Source organism: Antennarius striatus, chromosome 24, assembly GCF_040054535.1.
Source record: "Antennarius striatus isolate MH-2024 chromosome 24, ASM4005453v1, whole genome shotgun sequence".
Taxonomy (NCBI): Eukaryota; Metazoa; Chordata; class Actinopteri; order Lophiiformes; family Antennariidae; genus Antennarius; species Antennarius striatus.
Window position 1 is genome coordinate 5297866 of NC_090799.1, and position 16997 is coordinate 5314862.

The 16997-nt window shown below is 43.6% G+C and overlaps 3 protein-coding genes across 6 annotated transcripts; 1 reads left to right on the plus strand and 2 right to left on the minus strand.

Moving 5' to 3' along the window:
* Window positions 1-4072: 4072 nt before the first annotated feature.
* On the minus strand, window positions 4073-9301 carry map3k2 (mitogen-activated protein kinase kinase kinase 2). Of its 2 annotated transcripts, none has more exons than XM_068309354.1 (17): window positions 8972-9301; window positions 7647-7719; window positions 7408-7526; window positions 7288-7328; window positions 7110-7209; window positions 6916-7029; window positions 6732-6828; window positions 6501-6631; window positions 6314-6393; window positions 6064-6131; window positions 5893-5985; window positions 5525-5764; window positions 5298-5446; window positions 5087-5218; window positions 4856-4985; window positions 4589-4766; window positions 4073-4503 (listed from the first exon to the last, which is right to left on the minus strand). In XM_068309354.1, the coding sequence occupies exons 2-17, from the start codon at window positions 7699-7701 to the stop codon at window positions 4284-4286; spliced, it is 1947 nt and encodes a 648-aa protein (XP_068165455.1). In that variant the 5' UTR covers window positions 7702-7719; window positions 8972-9301; the 3' UTR covers window positions 4073-4283. The 2 variants fall into 2 exon arrangements, with proteins under 2 accessions (XP_068165455.1, XP_068165454.1); XM_068309353.1 differs by having other exon boundaries at window positions 5525-5767.
* Window positions 9302-10503: 1202 nt separating this feature from the next.
* Window positions 10504-15077, plus strand: sumo1 (small ubiquitin like modifier 1). 2 transcript variants are annotated; one of them, XR_011034640.1, is made up of 6 exons: window positions 10504-10619; window positions 10970-11044; window positions 11479-11556; window positions 12664-12735; window positions 13177-13392; window positions 14460-15077. XR_011034640.1 is itself a non-coding variant. In XM_068309245.1 (5 exons), exons 1-5 carry the CDS (start codon window positions 10608-10610, stop codon window positions 13243-13245), a joined length of 306 nt encoding a protein of 101 aa, XP_068165346.1. In that variant the 5' UTR covers window positions 10504-10607; the 3' UTR covers window positions 13246-14327. The 2 variants fall into 2 exon arrangements, 1 of the variants encoding a protein (XP_068165346.1); XM_068309245.1 differs by lacking the exon at window positions 14460-15077 and having other exon boundaries at window positions 13177-14327.
* A 75-nt stretch (window positions 15078-15152) lies between these two features.
* Window positions 15153-16924, minus strand: LOC137591586 (claudin-34). Of its 2 annotated transcripts, none has more exons than XM_068309671.1 (2): window positions 16836-16924; window positions 15153-16495 (listed from the first exon to the last, which is right to left on the minus strand). In XM_068309671.1, the coding sequence occupies exon 2, from the start codon at window positions 16327-16329 to the stop codon at window positions 15610-15612; it is 720 nt and encodes a 239-aa protein (XP_068165772.1). In that variant the 5' UTR covers window positions 16330-16495; window positions 16836-16924; the 3' UTR covers window positions 15153-15609. The 2 variants fall into 2 exon arrangements, with proteins under 2 accessions (XP_068165772.1, XP_068165773.1); XM_068309672.1 differs by having other exon boundaries at window positions 15153-16442; window positions 16836-16919.
* Between the last annotated feature and the right edge of the window lie 73 nt (window positions 16925-16997).

Genomic DNA, 16997 nt, shown 5'->3' on the forward strand with positions numbered 1-16997 from the left:
CATCTCTATCCTGACCCTGGTTTTGGCATGGGCCACATTGAACCTCATTTGTGGCCCTGCACCAGGATCAGGATAGGGGGTCAGGAGATAAGGCAGGCAGGTATAGCTTCTGTCTTCAAGGAGTACTCCACTGAACTGTCCTAAAGATGAAAAGAAATTGCTTTGATACGTGTGGACAAAATGCTTAGGGATATCATCAGAATCTATAGCCACCAATGTAAGTTTCTCATACCCTGCTCCAGCTTTTGGCACAGCAAAGGACTCAAACATAGCAAGCCTACTGCTGAAAAAAGTATTGTGTGGATGTTTTTATACATTTGGACAGTTTAAAATGACTGACATAATATTGTAAGATGAATTCTACCTGAATGTTGAGGCTGTGAAAGGACTTCCTATTCACAAAGTCGGCCTCTTTCTCACCCAGATGGGCAGACATGGGGATGTGGGTGCAGTCAATGGCACCCAGCACCCTGGGGAACCCTGTGAAAGGAATGCGCTACATTTAATATACAACGGCAAACATCCCAGGGCTTGGTCTACATTGTGCAAATTACACATCAACCTTGCTTACCTGCGATGTCATAAAAGCCCTCCTTGATGCATTGCATGGACAGGTGTCCGGGAAACACCACGAATGCATCGACAAGCTCAGTCAGGGCCCCCGCGACTTTATGAATGGCTCTACATACTGTGTTTTTCCCGAGGTTTTCGGCATCGCCAACAGAATACATAAAAGTACCTATGAATGAATGAATCAATCCATGATTTACTTAAATAATTGATTCATGGCATTTTATCTGTGGCTTCCTTGTATCCCATCCAACGAGGGATTTAAGGACATAATAATTACAAACATCACTAAGAAATATATTACCTGTGGCAAAAAACCTCAGTGCAATGCACACTGTGTTCAGCATAGGTTACCGCGACAACACAGCCCAATAGAAAGCCAGCCACCTTTATGGTACCGAAAAGCCAGGGTTAAGCCTGAAGTTATCTCGCTAAGCCATAATCCAGTTTTACGGTACAGGCCTCTGGATGACTGAGAACCTAGACAGGACTACTTATCTGTAGTTCTAAATATGACCACAAGGGGGCAGCAAATATACAACAATCGACAATGCACGGCTCAAACTACTAGATGCAAATTTACTCATATCTTTGAAAATGTTTCCGCTTCCATCTACCCAGATATCTTTTCAGCCTATACTACAGTATACAGTAGTCTGTAAAACGCAATGTGCAATTATGCATAATGACCACAGGAGGGCAGCATAGCCGCAGGTACACATAACTAGACAACTCATCCTGATGCACCTCCTGAAAAGACATTCAAAATGTAAGTCTGAAAATGTGCTGTTTTACAAGTTAAGTCTAAGTTTTCAGTGTCCATTTTGAGCTTATATATAACTATTTACATTTGTTGATGAAGTTTTAGTGTCTGATATCCTGTTTAGTTTTAATTTAAAAAAAAACAAAACTGCATTGCAACAATCAAGCCCTGCAAAAAAGACCTTTTTTTTCTGACTCTAGAAAAAGGAAATGGTATCCAACTTTGAAATAAATATCTTTTATTGTTTTCAATGTAATTATGATCACAGAGCTGTTGCAATACTCCAGAACTTTTAGCCCCAAAACAGCAACCATTCAACAGCAGCGCTGCGTCTCTCAGGACCCAACCATGCATAAAGTCTCCCATTTTAAAAAAAAGTTTTAAAAAAAAAACATTAAAAAATTATGCGTACCACCGATATACAGATCTGATATAAACAGGAGAATTGGTCACAAACCAATTAGAATTATAAACATGGCTTCTTTTACAAGACACAGAGACCAAACATGGGATATAAGTAGACTTTTTTTTAAAAAGGTACAATTTAATTTTATACATTTGTACATAAGTTTTGTATTTCATTTTTATTATTTTATTGTTCTCACCCCTTACAGTCAGAATGCTCAAGACATTTTGCAGTGTCCAAACACCACGCAGTAAATGCACATTAACACACACATCCACATACACACACACACACATACACACAGGAGAAGTGGCAGCAGTAGCTACAAGTGTATCTTGGCGTTTGCGGATGTCAAATACTGGTACCTACTAGTTAATTCACGGCGGTGAACGAGGCCATCTGACGGTTAAAATCAACAAAAACATTTACATTCATGTACCGAGTCAGCACACCCAAGCTTCCATTCACACTCGTGTAAAAAAATTAAATAAAATGTGCAAAGGAAAGGTCGCTTATCTGAGTTGCACGAGCGACAGCCGAGCGGTGGTGACGTATCGGTGAATAGTGCATCATGGTAGTGCGTATCGAGGGTGACCAGTGCTGGCGGCGTCATCCCCGTCTGCTGCAGGCAGCTCAAGGTCAGCCGCCATAAAACTCAACACGACCTCAATGTTTTCATGGAACGAGACCGATTTTGCACAAAGGGTTCATGTCTATCTCAAACACATGAAATGGAGTGAAGGAGGAATTCATCTGAAGTTCGTCACACAGCAGCTGTTCAGTCCAACAAGTGCGATCAGAAGCGATGAGATCAGGTTTAAAGCGGCGGAGGACGATCGCACCGCTAATGAGCTGAAATCACGTCCCTTCAGCTCTGAGGGGTGTCGTTGACAGAATCTATTAAGGGACTAAAACTCATAATCCATCCCAGACAGGAAGTGTTCCATTATTTATGAAGTGTCTCAAAATTGTACCTCAATTTCTCCCTTAAATAATTATTACATTTGTTTACCGTACCATAAGTTTAATGTCCCCATAAAACGGATGTATCCACGGTGACAGACCGCTGACAGCATGTTGGAGGAAACCAAGCGCGGCGCTCGTACGTGTGCTTCGAACCACAAACAGAAGGCTTGGACCGTGTTCTCCAGCTGGACAGCCGTCTGAGCACAAACAACTTTCTAAACCACAATAACAATAAAAAATAAAAATATTCATGATTTCCTGAGCTGACATTTAACAAAAAAAAAACTACATCAAACGAACGTCGCTGAATAAGCAAAACCGGATTCTTTCTTTCTTTCCTGTCTGAATTCTAGATACAATGGAGAAATGTTTGGGCTCTTCTGGTTGAACACGAGGCTTTAGGACTCGATCCTGCCAGATAAACAACAGAACATCGACGTGGTTTCACTTCGATGCCTCGTTTGTCTCCTGTTTGCTTTGAAATGTAAAGGTTTCAGCTGTAATCCGGGTTACGCTGCGTGAAGACGTTCACGACCGGAACAAGGCTCCTGCTGTCCGGCGCTTTCAGCTGGTTTACAGACGGACCACGAGGAAGCTCAACTGACGCTCCTTCTGCTGTCCAGTAGAACTAGAACCAATCAGAACGCTCTCACGTCAACTGATGGTCAGAGAGAACCGAACCGGGTTCCCGGCCCAAGAACCAGCAGCTCCTCAAACACTTTGATTTCTGTTGATGCAGCCAGAAAACACTTCGTTATCATCACGTCCGGTTCAGAGAAGCAACTGATTGTTGACATACTTAGTTGTCACGGTGACTAAACGTCACAAACAAACAATTCATTTTCTGCCATGACAGAAGAATCTGATCATAAGCTGCATCTCAGCTGGACTCCTTCGTCTTCCTGGACTGAAACAGGAGGACCAACGTGCTGAAGGATAGGAGGCCACCAATCAGAGCAGGCGATCGAGACAACCGACCAATGGAATGAGCCGATGTGGCAGAAAGGCAGAGCAGGAAGAAACGTCGCGGCTAAGAAGAACGCAGATTAACCACAAACGGTGGTTTGACAAACGAAAAGGCACGCGGCGCGGGATAGGCGAGGAAGAGGAGCGACAGAAGATTCCAGACGGCAAAGCGGAGACATGAGGCCGCGTAGAAAGAGGGGAGTGTTTCCTGCAGACGAGCCGCGTTCATCCGAAGCGCCGCCGCCTCTGGGTCCGATGAGGAGACTACATTCTGGGTCAGACGTCACCACCTGTAGGTCCTGATGCACGCACCCCCCCCCCCCCCAAGAAGGGTTGAAAGGAGAAACCGTACAAACATGGGAAAAAAAGAAGTGCCCAACCCCCCTCCCCACCCCCCCAGTGAGAAGTTAAGGTGCAACTTGCGTAAAATGAGATAAAAATGTTTCGTATGGCGGTCTCGTACAAACAGAGACAGAAGGAACAGGGACACCCCCTCCCCTGTTGACACACCCCACCTTATTCAAGCCAGTTCCTCTGATCTAACATAGGGTCAGGGGCCCCCCCTCTGGCAGCTCAGTGAGGGGGGTGGTGGTTAAAGGTCCAGGTGGCAAGTTAATGTACAAAGATGTGTCTCAGTAGCTCGTCAGCAGACGGCCGCTGCTTTGTCTCCACGAAGATCCGCTTGAGGAACTCTCTGCAGTGGTCCGACACGTGGGGGGGCAGCACGGGGTTGGTGGGCTGGGTGGCAATTTTAAAGATGGCTGCCATGGCCTCAAACTCCGCCCACGGGGGTCGCTGGGTCAGCATCTCCACCACGGTGCAGCCGACGCTCCTGCGAGTGGAAGCAGAAACACATCCGAGTGAAACATGACTTCATCAACTTCATCTCAGCCAATCAGAATGCCCGTGGGTCTCACCAGACGTCAGCCTTCCGGCCGTAGCCCTCTCCGCTGATCACCTCTGGGCTCATCCAGTAGGGGGTGCCGGTCACAGACATGATGCCTGTTCCTGACAGACAGATGGTCTGGAGCCGCCGGCTGGCCCCGAAGTCCCCCAGCTTCACGTTTCCCACCGAGTCACGGAGGATGTTGGCCCCTGAGCGAGGACAAGACGCTAGTAGCATCCTGCGGCGGCGGTAAATCTCTGTGTAGATTCTGAATTTCCAAATTAAAAGTCTGCCTCACCTTTAATGTCTCTGTGGACAATCATGTTGCTGTGCAGGTAGGAAACCCCTTCCAGGATCTGACGGGTGTAGCGCCGAGTCACGTTTTCCGTTAGCGCCCCGTACGACTTCAGCTGGTCCTTGATGGAACCCTGTGAGCCGCAGAAACACAACGTTTGTTGGTCCGCACTGAAAACCTCAGACTGTTCAGGAGGTAAACGGATCCTTTGTTTAAACGCGGGTGAGAACTCACTCCAGGCATGTACTCCATGAAGATGGAGAGCGTGCGCTCCAGCGTGTCGCGCAGACAGCCGTAGTACTGGACGATCCGCTCGTTGCACAAGTTCTTCAGCAGCTGGATTTCACATTCTAACTCGCTCACCTCCTGAATGACGACGCAAACACACACCTGTCAACTTCAGCTGACGAAAAGCATCCCAACACAACACAGACCGTCCTCTCACCTTGCTGGTCTCGGGGCTCTCTGGGTCAAACTGGACCTGTTTGACGGCCAGTTCCCGGCCAGTATCCGCATCGTAGCAAAGGAAAACCCGTCCGAAGGCCCCCTGACCCAGGAGCTTCCCCAGCCTCCAGTTGGTGGGGGCTCGTGGAGCTGGTCAAACAGACGTCAGATAAAATCACTCGGTGTCCAAAATCAACCGAAAGCACAGGAAGCCGTCACCTGACTCACAGCGGCTGGGCGGGCTGATGTCCATCACCGACAAGGTTGGGCCAGCAGTCGGGTTGGGGTTGGGCTCGATGTCACTGCCCCGCCGCGGCCTCCTGGCGGGCCCCGGGGCCTCGTCCAGGTCGGGGGTAAAGACGCTGCTGCCGCTGCTGGTGCTGGGCGACTGCTCAGTGGGGCTGAAGCTCACCGGGGACCGCAGGCCGTGGACCTGCGTCCGTCGGGCCCGAGGGAAGGTCTTCCTCCCTGCTGAACAGAACACAACCTTCAAGTGACAGTTTAACACACACACACACACACACACACACACACACACACACACTAAAGGTACACAAAACAGAGCTCTTCATTCCTGGAATAAAAACATTTCCCACCATCGCTGTAATCCTGAAGGCCAAAGGGAATGCCGTAGCGTCGAGGGTACGTCCCGCCCTTCCCTGACTTCTCAAACACTGGGATGTCGTACTCTAGAGAGGAGGAGCAATAAACACATTAATGACGAGCAAAAAGACCGACTCTCTCCTGAGTTGTGTTTCAACACACACCTGGAAAGTCCTGGTGGTTGTCCGGGTAGCTTTGGGCTCGAGGCATCCTTGACGACTTTGGGTAGTCGCTGCAACAGGAAAAAAATACAACTTCCTTCAGTGTGTGTTTGTGTTTCTCATCGTCCAGTCAGTGAAGTCTTTTGTGTAACAACTGTAAACTGTTTCTATCATAGTTCACTGTTACTCTGATCCCCACAATCAATCATTACTGTACGATCCCTCAAGTCTGAAACCTTCCTGGGGTCCTGACCTGTCCAGTGGGCTGTCCAAAGAGGGACAACTTCCAGAGGCGGAGTTTTCTGGGCTGCTCATGGACAGGGGGTCCAGCATCTGAAGGAGAGACACACAAGCTCAAACCATGAGGAGTCCAAACACACCACTGACCGAACAGTCGGGTCCACCGTCTGTGATCGAGTGACTCAACATGAGTTCCATACCTGGTCCATGCTCTCAGGGATGAACTCCCCCTCGCTGTTGATGCTGGTGAAGGAACCGTTCCTCGCCACCTGCTGGAGCGCATCAGGAATATATCCCGGAGGAGGGGAGCTGCGGTCCGTTGAGTGGGATCCTGAGAGGTCGTCAGCATGAAGTAAAAAGGCAAGAGTCAACTGTTTTACATTCCTTCTCAAAGATTTTTTCCTGTGGCCTGATCAGGAAACATTACTCACCTATTAACGCCAACATGCTTTTCTTATCAGCGACTCGGAATCCTGTGTTGTCCAGCTCCTCGTGGGACGGCAACAGGTCCATATTGGAGGAAGAGTTCTGGGAAACAAAATAAAGACTCTCGCTAAAAAAACCCCCCACAAGTTTGCAATATAAAATTTTCTCTTTAAATTTGAACATTTGTACCTGAGAGAAGCTTTGGAGAACCAGCAGGATCTTCAGACTCTTCATATGAACGCTGCGATCCAGCAGCTCCACCGCCTTGTCCAGATCGTCCTGAGTCTTCAGTGGAATCACCAACTGTGTGACGAAAACAATTCCAGTGTGAAGACATGTCGTTTTAAATTTCATTCAGTGATAAAAGTTTTCCGACTTCATACCTCGTTGTTTGTGTAGTGAAGGTCCATTGACTGACCAAAAGCCACCTTAGCTTTAGCCTTCAGGTCATCCAGCTTAACGGGTCGAGGGAACTGCAAGATTCTACAGAGAAGAGAGGTCAGAGGTCAAATACAGGTCTGTGAAGCAACAGCAAATTGAGGAACCCATTCAAAGCCTCACCTCTTCTCCCCTTTGAACTCGAACTTCACTCTGACATCGTTCTGTTGGAATGAGAGTCAGTTATATGAAGGTTTGTATTGACACTCATCTAGATTCACCTAATCAGTCACGTTCTGTTACCTGGTTCTTGGGGGAGGAGGCTTTAGGTTTACCCAGGTCTGACAGGAACATGGCGGGGCGGCTGGAGCGGTGCAGTTCGGCCAAGTCCTGCATGATCGAGTTCAGCGCCTCCTGCTCATCTAAGAGACAAGATTTTGATTTGGAAAGCATTTATTATACACTACTTAAATATACGGACATACTGCTTTGGTTGCAGGTCTAACAAAAGTAGCACTATCTGAAAACATACACACTCATACCCATCATCTTGGCACGGCAGTTGACCCAGGAGGCCAGGAAAGAGGATTCTCCCATCAAAGGGATTCCTTTCTCCTGCAACAGCAAAAGAACAACATGAAACCTGACATCCAGCAGATGGGAAAACATGTTTGATCCAGAAGCTGTGGATTGAAATTGGAGCCTCCGACACCAGGTTAGAGGTTTGTTTGACAAAACTGAAAAAAGTCAAAGACGTATGAAATAATTCATGTTTCTATTAACAAAAAACAAAGTCATTGTACAAAAAACAAAAACAACAACCTTACTCGAGTGTATCATTTCATCCAGTAAATAATAAATCAATAATCAAGCAATTCAAATCCGTCAAACTACAAGGACTTTGTTACTTAATGCACAGAAAACGGAATTTCTCCTGTTCCACCAATGCTCTACAAAAAAGTTCTAATGGCTGTTAAACTGACCTTAAACTATATAAAAAACATGAATGGAACGTCAGTAATAACCAGAGAGGCTGGATGAGCGACAGATGCTGACTGAGGGGTCTCCATGCTACAGAATGACATCCAGAGGTAATGCCAGTCCCTCAGGAAGAGGATTACTGCTGTAATCAACGCTTATGGAGGTCGAAGTCATTGTTTAGTGTAAAATGTTGTTTGCTAAAGGAGTGTGTGTCTCTAGAGTGAGCAGAGGGGGAAGAGTGTGTCTGTGGACTGAAGTCTGTAAGGCCAAGATGGCCTCTGCTGAGGAGGAAGAAATCGATTACTTCTAATCGCCAGTGACCCTAAGTGATTGATCATCTACGGATGATGACGTGAGATCTGTCACTCCATGATGCTGATGGCTGGGCTTTGGTATCAACATTGGTTTATTGAACGTTTAACATTTGTAGTGATGAATTGCGTCCTTTTGAAGTTGACACACGCTACACTTAAAATTGTGGCATCTCGTGCTAAATAATTACCTTAAAGTTAATATGCTAGCGTTAGCCCAGTGGCTAAACAAACTTAAGTTGAATCACAACTGTTGCTACGCAATTTAAAATCAGGGGTTACCCTGCACCAAAACGTGATTAATGAATGACACGACATCAAAAAATACTATTAAAACGGAAATTTCGCTAAATATATTAGCGCTGGGTGACAGCACAAGCTAACTGGCTAATGCTATCCAAGTGTTCCGTATACATCTAGCTGTCAGGCCAGGGAAGTTATCTAGCTAGGCTACTGCTAAAGTTAACTAGCCGCATAGCTACGTAAAGCTCCATGCGCGTACAAGACTCTACAAAGCAACTATTAAAAGGAAAACGACAGGTTTAAACCAAATCCTTCCGACTGTAACACCTCACCTGGTGGTTTTGCTCTGTTGGTCTTCACTTCCTCATCCACAAGGGCCGGTGACAGGAGCCCCGGGCCTTGCGGAGAGCCGCTTGAGGAAGCAGAAGTTTGGCAGTCCGTTCGCAACTTCACTCGAGTCCTGCTGGGCCACGACGAAGAGGCCCCACGACCCAGTGAAGCCCGGTGAATCTCTCCAGACAGAAAATTACGACGATAATAGTTTAGTCACCAAGTTATTTCCAAGTATAAGTAGTATTTAAAAAGCCAAATTAGCCTGCAGCGTTCATTTTGTTGCACTTTGGATGGCGGTAGCTCCCAGTCGTCGTTGCCCCTCAGTTGCGTCAAGATAACGGAAATCAAAATATTTCACTTTCAAAATAAAAGTATAAAACATGTTGTTGAGGGGAATCCCCCAGCAACACGCATAGAGCTTTATTGTGACAGCTCCTAACAAGATGTGTTGTTCTGTTTTGGGATACTTGACTACTTTTAACCCATTAACCTCGTTAGGAAAACAACCTGTGCCAGAGGAATGTTTTGGAGTCCTGGATCACCTGACGTAGAAACATGCTTGAGGAATTTTATGTTCTTTACAAGCGCAGGGGACATTTACGTCAAATTCCAGAATTCTTGTCATACATAATAAAATGATGGGTGATGATAAAGCGTAGCTTACAAGAATCATAGCATCTGATCATCTTTATAACACTGAAGGGAAATTTAAAAATGTAGATATCCATCATTCAGTTAATAATTTGAATCCTGAAGTTAGAGAGATTTTTCAGGGGTTATCAAAAATCTATCCCAAAAAGAAAGGGGAAAATTGTGTTTGGTGAACAGTAAAATAAGATCATAAAGAAGCTTTCGACACTTCGAGGAGAACAAGACGTTTTCAAAATCCAATTAAATGAAATAGTATCAGAGGAAGCAAACCGCGGTTTAGATTATAATATCGGTGACATAAAGAGAGTACTGGAGGAAAAATGTAATTTTGTGCATACAATGGCAAAACGAGAAAGAGTTTCGGATGTGATGGAAAACATATCTGGTAAGATGATGTCAAAACAGCAGATGATAAGAGTAAAACAGAATTATTTTCACATCATTTCCATAAGAACGCATGGTTCTATAAATTTGACAAAACCTGCTCTGAAAAACATGGGTTTTGTACCACTGTTGCATGAATCATGATCACTTAGATTACTGGAAAAAAATAGAGGCCCATTAACACGGCATAATTATCATCTTTACAGAAATAAATGAGAGAAGTGTCCGTGAATGTAACACAACAAATCGAGCAGTAAGAAACTTTGACCCAAGAAGAGTCGGAAGACGGAAACGGAAAAACGCAAGATATTGTTTTTCTTTTATTGACAACGGAGGAAACGATTGATAAAATCACACGCTATTATACAGTAGAATGTAATATTTGTAGTCACACTCCAAACCAGAAGGTGGTCGTGCTCCGCGTCAAAGGTGTTTATCAGGCGCCCTTGAAGTCAACAAGAAACACAAGAAAACCACGAAGAAGAAAGAAGACGGAAGAAGAAGAAGGTAGAGTACTAACAACATCAAGCTATCCCTGCGCTTAAACCTAACGCTCATCTATTGTCTGTATATTTTTTTTAATCACATATAGAGGAAAACATGTCAGATACGGTAAGAATTAAGCTTCTAGCTGCCTTTACTGTTTCTGCTCGAAATAAAAGAGAAAATGAGTGAGATTCACGTTTTTGCGGCTCTTAACTCGTATCTGCTTATTCGAATTGCTAACGCTAACTGCTAGCTCACGGAGCTCGGACGCAGAATTGTTGATGCAAGTCTTTAGCTCTGCTGTTAGTTTTGCTTTCAGTTCATTTACAAAGGTAAGCAATTAAACAACAAAAGGCTGTTTGGAAGCTAAGCGTTCAGATACTTGAGCACAAGTCTCTGTAAGAATGAGAAATGAAGCCCAGCAGGCCTTAAATGAAGCCACTTCTCAGTGTTCAGTGTTTATTTGTATTTTATAGGAGACGAAACCATCCAGCCAAGACGGTGGAGACAAGAAGGATGGAGAGTACATCAAATTAAAAGTGATCGGTCAGGTGTGTGTGGCTGTAGAGCTAAAGGGCGTTTTATCATTGAACATCACAAGGGTAATAGTAGATGTGGTAAAATATGTGGTTATTTCTTTGTAACTGGGGAGGAAAACATACATCTGTGATATGTTTGAGTAGTGGTTGGTGATGGAATAAATACAGAGAAAGACATTGGTATTCATGCACAAATCTAAGGCTATACAACCTGGAGGAAGTAAATTCATGTACTACATGTGTATTCCATCGTCAGTAGGTGTAATAAAAAGTACAGGATGCATCATTTCACATATTACAGGTGTATAAATTCCCAATACAGTATGTGATTTGGTTTCATGACAAACCTATCGTGATTGAGAGTTTTTTTTATATATTAGTAATGATGTTGTGCTGTGTAACAGTGGATGCTGCTTCTCAATATCACTCTGTCCTTCGGCCCACAGGACAGCAGTGAAATCCATTTTAAAGTGAAAATGACAACACATCTGAAGAAGCTGAAGGAGTCTTACAGCCAGAGACAGGTACAATCAAATAGACTTCAATATATATACATTATATATATATGTGTGTGTTTGTGTGTGTGTATATGTATATATAAATCAACTTTAAAACCAGCTCATTAGTGATACTGGACAACAAAGTTTTACTACCATCCTTCGTCTAAGTGTGAGAAATATATCTGGATCTCTATAATTATGGGTCTCATAATGAAAACAACTACAACAAGGCAGTCAGAGACTGCAACATCCCGCGACTTACCCTGACCCACTTCCAGGGTAAGGGTAAGGGTCCTGAAAGTAGTACCTGACAACTGCTTAGCTTTGAACTTTCTAGGAAGGTCAAAGCTATGCACTAGCTTTGACCGTAGATCAAAGATAGTGCATAGGTAGATCACAGTAATAGCTGTGATCTATAGTCTTACAAAAGTTGAAATTTGACCTTGACCTAGTTTTCTTAAGGTCAAGATGGTCATCTCATTTTCATCTCATTTCCCGAGTAATCTGCTTTTTGTTTCATCTTTCTATCTGCAACGGATGCAAAATATGTTTGGTGGGCATAGTAACAGACGAAGACACGAACGCTGACCATTACAATAGATTGCCGCTTTGAAGCGGGATGTAATAATGCTGTGAAGTGATAAAATAACAGTTTTCAGTTAACTGGGTTCACCAACAAGAGGAGGTAAAGGCATATAGCAGGTGAAGATGATCTCCGTTGTTTAAATCAAGTTTAGTGATGAGGACTGAGCTTCTGGTGATACCTTTGATGTATTTCCTGGTGCAGTCTCTTTTTATTCCATGTTAAACTAACTGAACTTTGTGTTGCGGTGGACGCTCTGAGTCTGCATGCCTGGTGGTCAGTGCTTTCAGGCTGCATGAGGCAATGAATCCGAGGGCTCTGTTTGTGATGGTGAATGTAGTTTGCCTACTGAGTCACATGCTCATAATTCTGATGGCATCAGCAAATAATTTGTTTAAACAAGCGTCAAGATATCGTAGATTATGCATATCAGACACCCTCAGTAAATGTGTCGTTATCTTTAGCTGTGTTAAAGACGATATTTTCAGTTTGGATTTCTTGTGAGCTTTACTTCAATGTTCAACATGTGAGCTTCTGGTTTGCTGCAGGGTGTTCCTGCGAGCACGCTACGGTTTCTGTTTGAAGGACAGAGAATCTCAGACAACCAAACTCCAAAAGAGGTAAATTTCTTATCCTGGTTATTTCCAGAACTTTCCTCCGAATATTCAATTTAGAAAGAAAGTATACTTTAATAATCCCCAGATGGGGAAATTACTTTTTCCAATACATATGTTCTAAAAAATGTTCTAAAAAACAGCAATGCTAAAAATCTAGATTATCCTGCAGTATCTTAATTGTGAAAAGTAATGTTAAGATCTGCAGAGATGTCTTTTATTTTTCATGTTTTACTGTTAAAGATAGAAGTTTTTATTTTTTCCTAAAGTTTATTGTCCCATCACTTAAAAATGAAGCACATAAGATCTCAAAGTTCTTTTGTCTCCGAACTTGATTAACTGCATAATGTAGTCAAATATGTTTTACATACAAGGGGAATATTAGCAGTTTAAGGAATGAAGAGTTGACTGTCACTAACGTCATCTCTCCTCTGATGTGTTTGTCAGTTGGGCATGGAGGATGAGGACGTCATCGAGGTTTATCAAGAACAGACTGGTGGACTTTGGAACGATTAAACCTCCTGAAATCCTTAAACTTTTGATTTTTTTGTTCTTTGTACTTTTAATTTGTATGTACGTATTTTTGTTCTGTTTCAAACCATCTGGATCAAACTCGACTATCAGGGCTTCCAAGTTTGCTGGCAGAAAGGTGAACAGACTGAGGTGAGGAGGATGAGCTGATCTGAATACTAGTGGACAGAAAGATTTAGGATCTGAAATAATCATGTTGTATCATTTATCAGAGACAAGCGTTACAGAGTAAATCAGAACACCTTCAAGCAGATTTGTATTATGATACAGAATATTTAGCTGTTTTTAATCTTAATTTAAAACAGTTACTCTCTTGCCTCTTTTGGAAAATGTGACAAAATACTAAATTCAGTTGCGATATTAGAGTCAGGAAGTGATTTCTTCTCTCTCCTGTCAAGGCTGTGCAGTGTGCAAACACTCCTACATCTCTTTGTTGTTGAGCTGAACTTAAGCAAATATTTGCCTGGTGAAACTACTTGATGACACATTTTTCCTTTCTATTAACATTTAATTATTTAGTTTATTGTATAAAACACCCAAATTTGCATTTTCAGATTTCTTTCTTTGTTCAACCAACAACACGAACATCAAACACTCATAAATTACCACGCACAGCAAATAGTTGATGTTTAGCTTGATGACAAACAGTTAAAGGATTATTCTAATTTTTCGTTTTGCTGCAGCTCTCAACCACAAACCTTGAAATCAGACCTTGAAATGTGACGTCATGCGTGTTATAGCTTCATTTAAAATGGACTACATTGTCTTTTTTTGACACAATACTGACAAACAAGTTTGCTCAGTTTCTTTAGGTGTGAAATGTGCCAGTAGCCGACAGGCACACCCAATTCCAGGCAGTCCGCTCGTTGCTCAAGAACATTTTGGAGGCATTCGTTCAGAATCAGTTCAGATCAGTTCAGTCGTCAACACCAGACAAGATTTTTTTGTGTTTTTTCATCATCATGGATAATACCTGATCTGATGCAGTAATATTTGCTGTTGTACACACATTTTGAAATATTTGTGCTCTGCTTGTATATGTTGTATTCAATATTAGAATGTATGTACCTCTTGTGTCGTCTTTTATTTATATTTGAGGGGTTCATTCTGTAATGACTGATCTAGATATCTTAAGGAAATATTTTGCTTGCCAAAATGCACAGTATTTTCAATCCAGATGTGTTTTTTTCTTCTGGCAGTTTGTTGAAGGAAAAATCTCACCTGAAGACGTGATGCTGTTCAGCTCTTACAGCTTTTCTTTTATGCTTGGAAAGAACCTGGTATCTGTGGATTGTATGAAGTTCCTCAAGAACGTCTAGATCATCAACAGCAGCCCTCAACAAAGATGTCTGCGCTGTGGACATGCTCAGTAGAAGAGGAATGAAATAACCAAAGAAAAGTGTGGTTATTTCACTCTCTCTCTGAGGCGTCCAGTAGAAGCATGGTCTCTATGACCATACTTAATGTCCTTCCACCATTTGTAAAGTATGCAAGCGTCAGCATCTTTAAAGGAAATAAACATTCTTTTCTAGTTGAAGACGGGTCAACCATTTTTCCCCAGAGGTGTGTAAAATGAGAAATCAGACAAGTGTCCCCAAAATGAAATGCTATAATCAGCTTTTACAAGCTTTCTTCTGGATCAGTGATTATGTGATCTCCATCAGACACCCCCCCCCCCGCTACACCAGCGTCTGGGATCTGAGCCGTAACTCACCCTGGTGGGGTGGGGGGTGGGGACTGTTAATCTAAAGAGGAACGTTGATACAGATGGTTTGAAAGTGTGGAGATGATTCTTTGGCTTTTTTTGAATAAAATATTTAAGAAAAGAATTTTGGTGTGTGTGGTTTTTTTTTTTAATCTTTAACTGTTCAGAACAAGGAAGACTTTCCCGAAGCATTCAAACAGTGAACAATCGTTTCTTGTGTTCATGACAGTCATTCCACGTGATGCAGCACAGTTAAGACAGACCAGTGGTTTTAATGTGGGACCTGTCGACCCCCTCCCTGGAGGGGGAATAGTTTTTCCCTTTAACCCCAACAATAAGTTACATAAGGACCAAATATTTAACAATGTTGGTGATGCGTTCAAGTTCTGTTTTCTGTCCCGTTTGATGTTAAAAAAAATGGGAACTTTCTAAGGTAAAAAATAAATAGTAAAAGCTGGATTTGGTTCCACTTCTTGTAAAAGTAAACAGAGTGGGACACCCAAATGAAAAATCATTTTAAAATCTGTCAGTGGTTGTAGCAGGTCTCATCTTTTTGTGGAATGGGCTAAGATTCCTCAGGAATGCTGGAGAATCTGGTTTTCATCCAGTCAGAAGAGGAAGGGTCCTAATCCAAGATTGATTTATCAGACAATTTGTTCATGGGGCTCAAATGAGAGGTTGTCTCTGCCCCTGGGGCACGGTAGCCCCCCTTGGGTGTTTGTCACAGTCTGCACCTCCTCTGGTCTTACTGGTAATTTGTATGTACAGAACATAATCCCAGACACCACCATCAGGACCGACCCCACCATCCCGACTCCAATCCCACACCCCACGTATTGAGAATCAGGAGCTGGGGGCATCTTGAACCGAGGGGGGAACTTAATGGTCTGGTTGGTCACCACTGAGCTCAGGTTCCACAGGAGAGGAATGAATGACATCACGGCCCCCAACAGGCAGAGCACACCGGTGATGGTGAACCCCAGACGTATTAATGAAGTCTTCCCCGTCCCGAAGTAGACATTCCTCAGTGCATAAACCCCCCCAGCGTTTCCACAAAGCCCCACAATCACAGACAGGAGCATGAGAACCTGGCCCGTCCGGATCTCTGGGGGTGTGAAGGTGTCGGTCGGGCTGATGTACTCGCAGTGCAAGATCCTAAATCCAGGGGACACCAGGATGTAGCTGTGGAAGCAGGCCCGCCAGATCCCCACCCAGGCCACGCCCGAGCTGATGACTTGTCTGTCAGACACTAGCCACACCCTCCACTGGATGAGTCCAAGGGCCACAGCGGTGAGCGTCCAGCCCACAAACCCCAGCCAGAGGGCTCCCAGCTGGGCGTGAGCCGTGTGAACCAGGTAGGGCATAGCAGTGGAACCACACCGGAGCTCAGGACGACCAGGAGGTGTGGATCCAACTGGGCATCAGGGTGACGGCGTCACCCCAATAAGAGAGATGTCCAATGCTGCTCCTCTCGCCTCTGTGAGGAGAACAGTCACAGGCGTTCATGAGGGAAACGTGTCCTCAGTGCAGCTTAGAAAAATATTAATGTTTTAGTGTCAACTCAGCTACTTATTCAATATAAATGTCAAAACAAGGCACAGAAAGATAAAACTACAGCTTTGTTTCTACACAAGCCTTCAACAACATAGCTGGAGCAACAATAAAGAAACTCAAATCAGTATACCCACCTAGAATATAAAAACATAAATCTATACATAAAAAATACAGCATATTTGTTCTGTTCAAAATAAGGCTCCTAAAAATCAGATTATTTTCCTTCTTAACAATCAAACAAAGCAGGTTGAGATTCCTCAACCTTTTAAACCCAGATGGACTTTGGATCTGAAGTAAGAATCATTTCATCTCCTACCTGGTTGTTTTTGGGTCTTCTAACTCGTCTTGTGAGCAGAGCTGGAACCAGACGGGCTTTTTCACTCTCAGATGCAACACTTCCTCATCCTTATTCCAATAACCTCAATACGGTTTCCGTCAAACCATAAATCTGTAAATGATTGATAAACGGGATGGGGCG

Bases quoted from the DNA above. Each gene is read 5' to 3' on its own strand.
- sumo1 (XM_068309245.1), top strand. The intron at 11,045-11,478 runs GTGTGTGTGGCT...TTCGGCCCACAG, and splicing joins AATTAAAAGTGATCGGTCAG to GACAGCAGTGAAATCCATTT. The intron at 11,557-12,663 runs GTACAATCAAAT...GGTTTGCTGCAG, and splicing joins AGTCTTACAGCCAGAGACAG to GGTGTTCCTGCGAGCACGCT.
- map3k2 (XM_068309353.1), bottom strand. From the start codon at position 7,701: ATGGGAGAATCCTCTTTCCTGGCCTCCTGGGTCAACTGCCGTGCCAAG. The intron at 6,632-6,731 runs GTGAGTAATGTT...ACGACCTCTCAG, and splicing joins AAGCATGTTGGCGTTAATAG to GATCCCACTCAACGGACCGC. The intron at 5,219-5,297 runs GTGAGAGGACGG...GTCGTCATTCAG, and splicing joins AGAGCCCCGAGACCAGCAAG to GAGGTGAGCGAGTTAGAATG.
- LOC137591586 (XM_068309671.1), bottom strand. From the start codon at position 16,329: ATGCCCTACCTGGTTCACACGGCTCACGCCCAGCTGGGAGCCCTCTGG.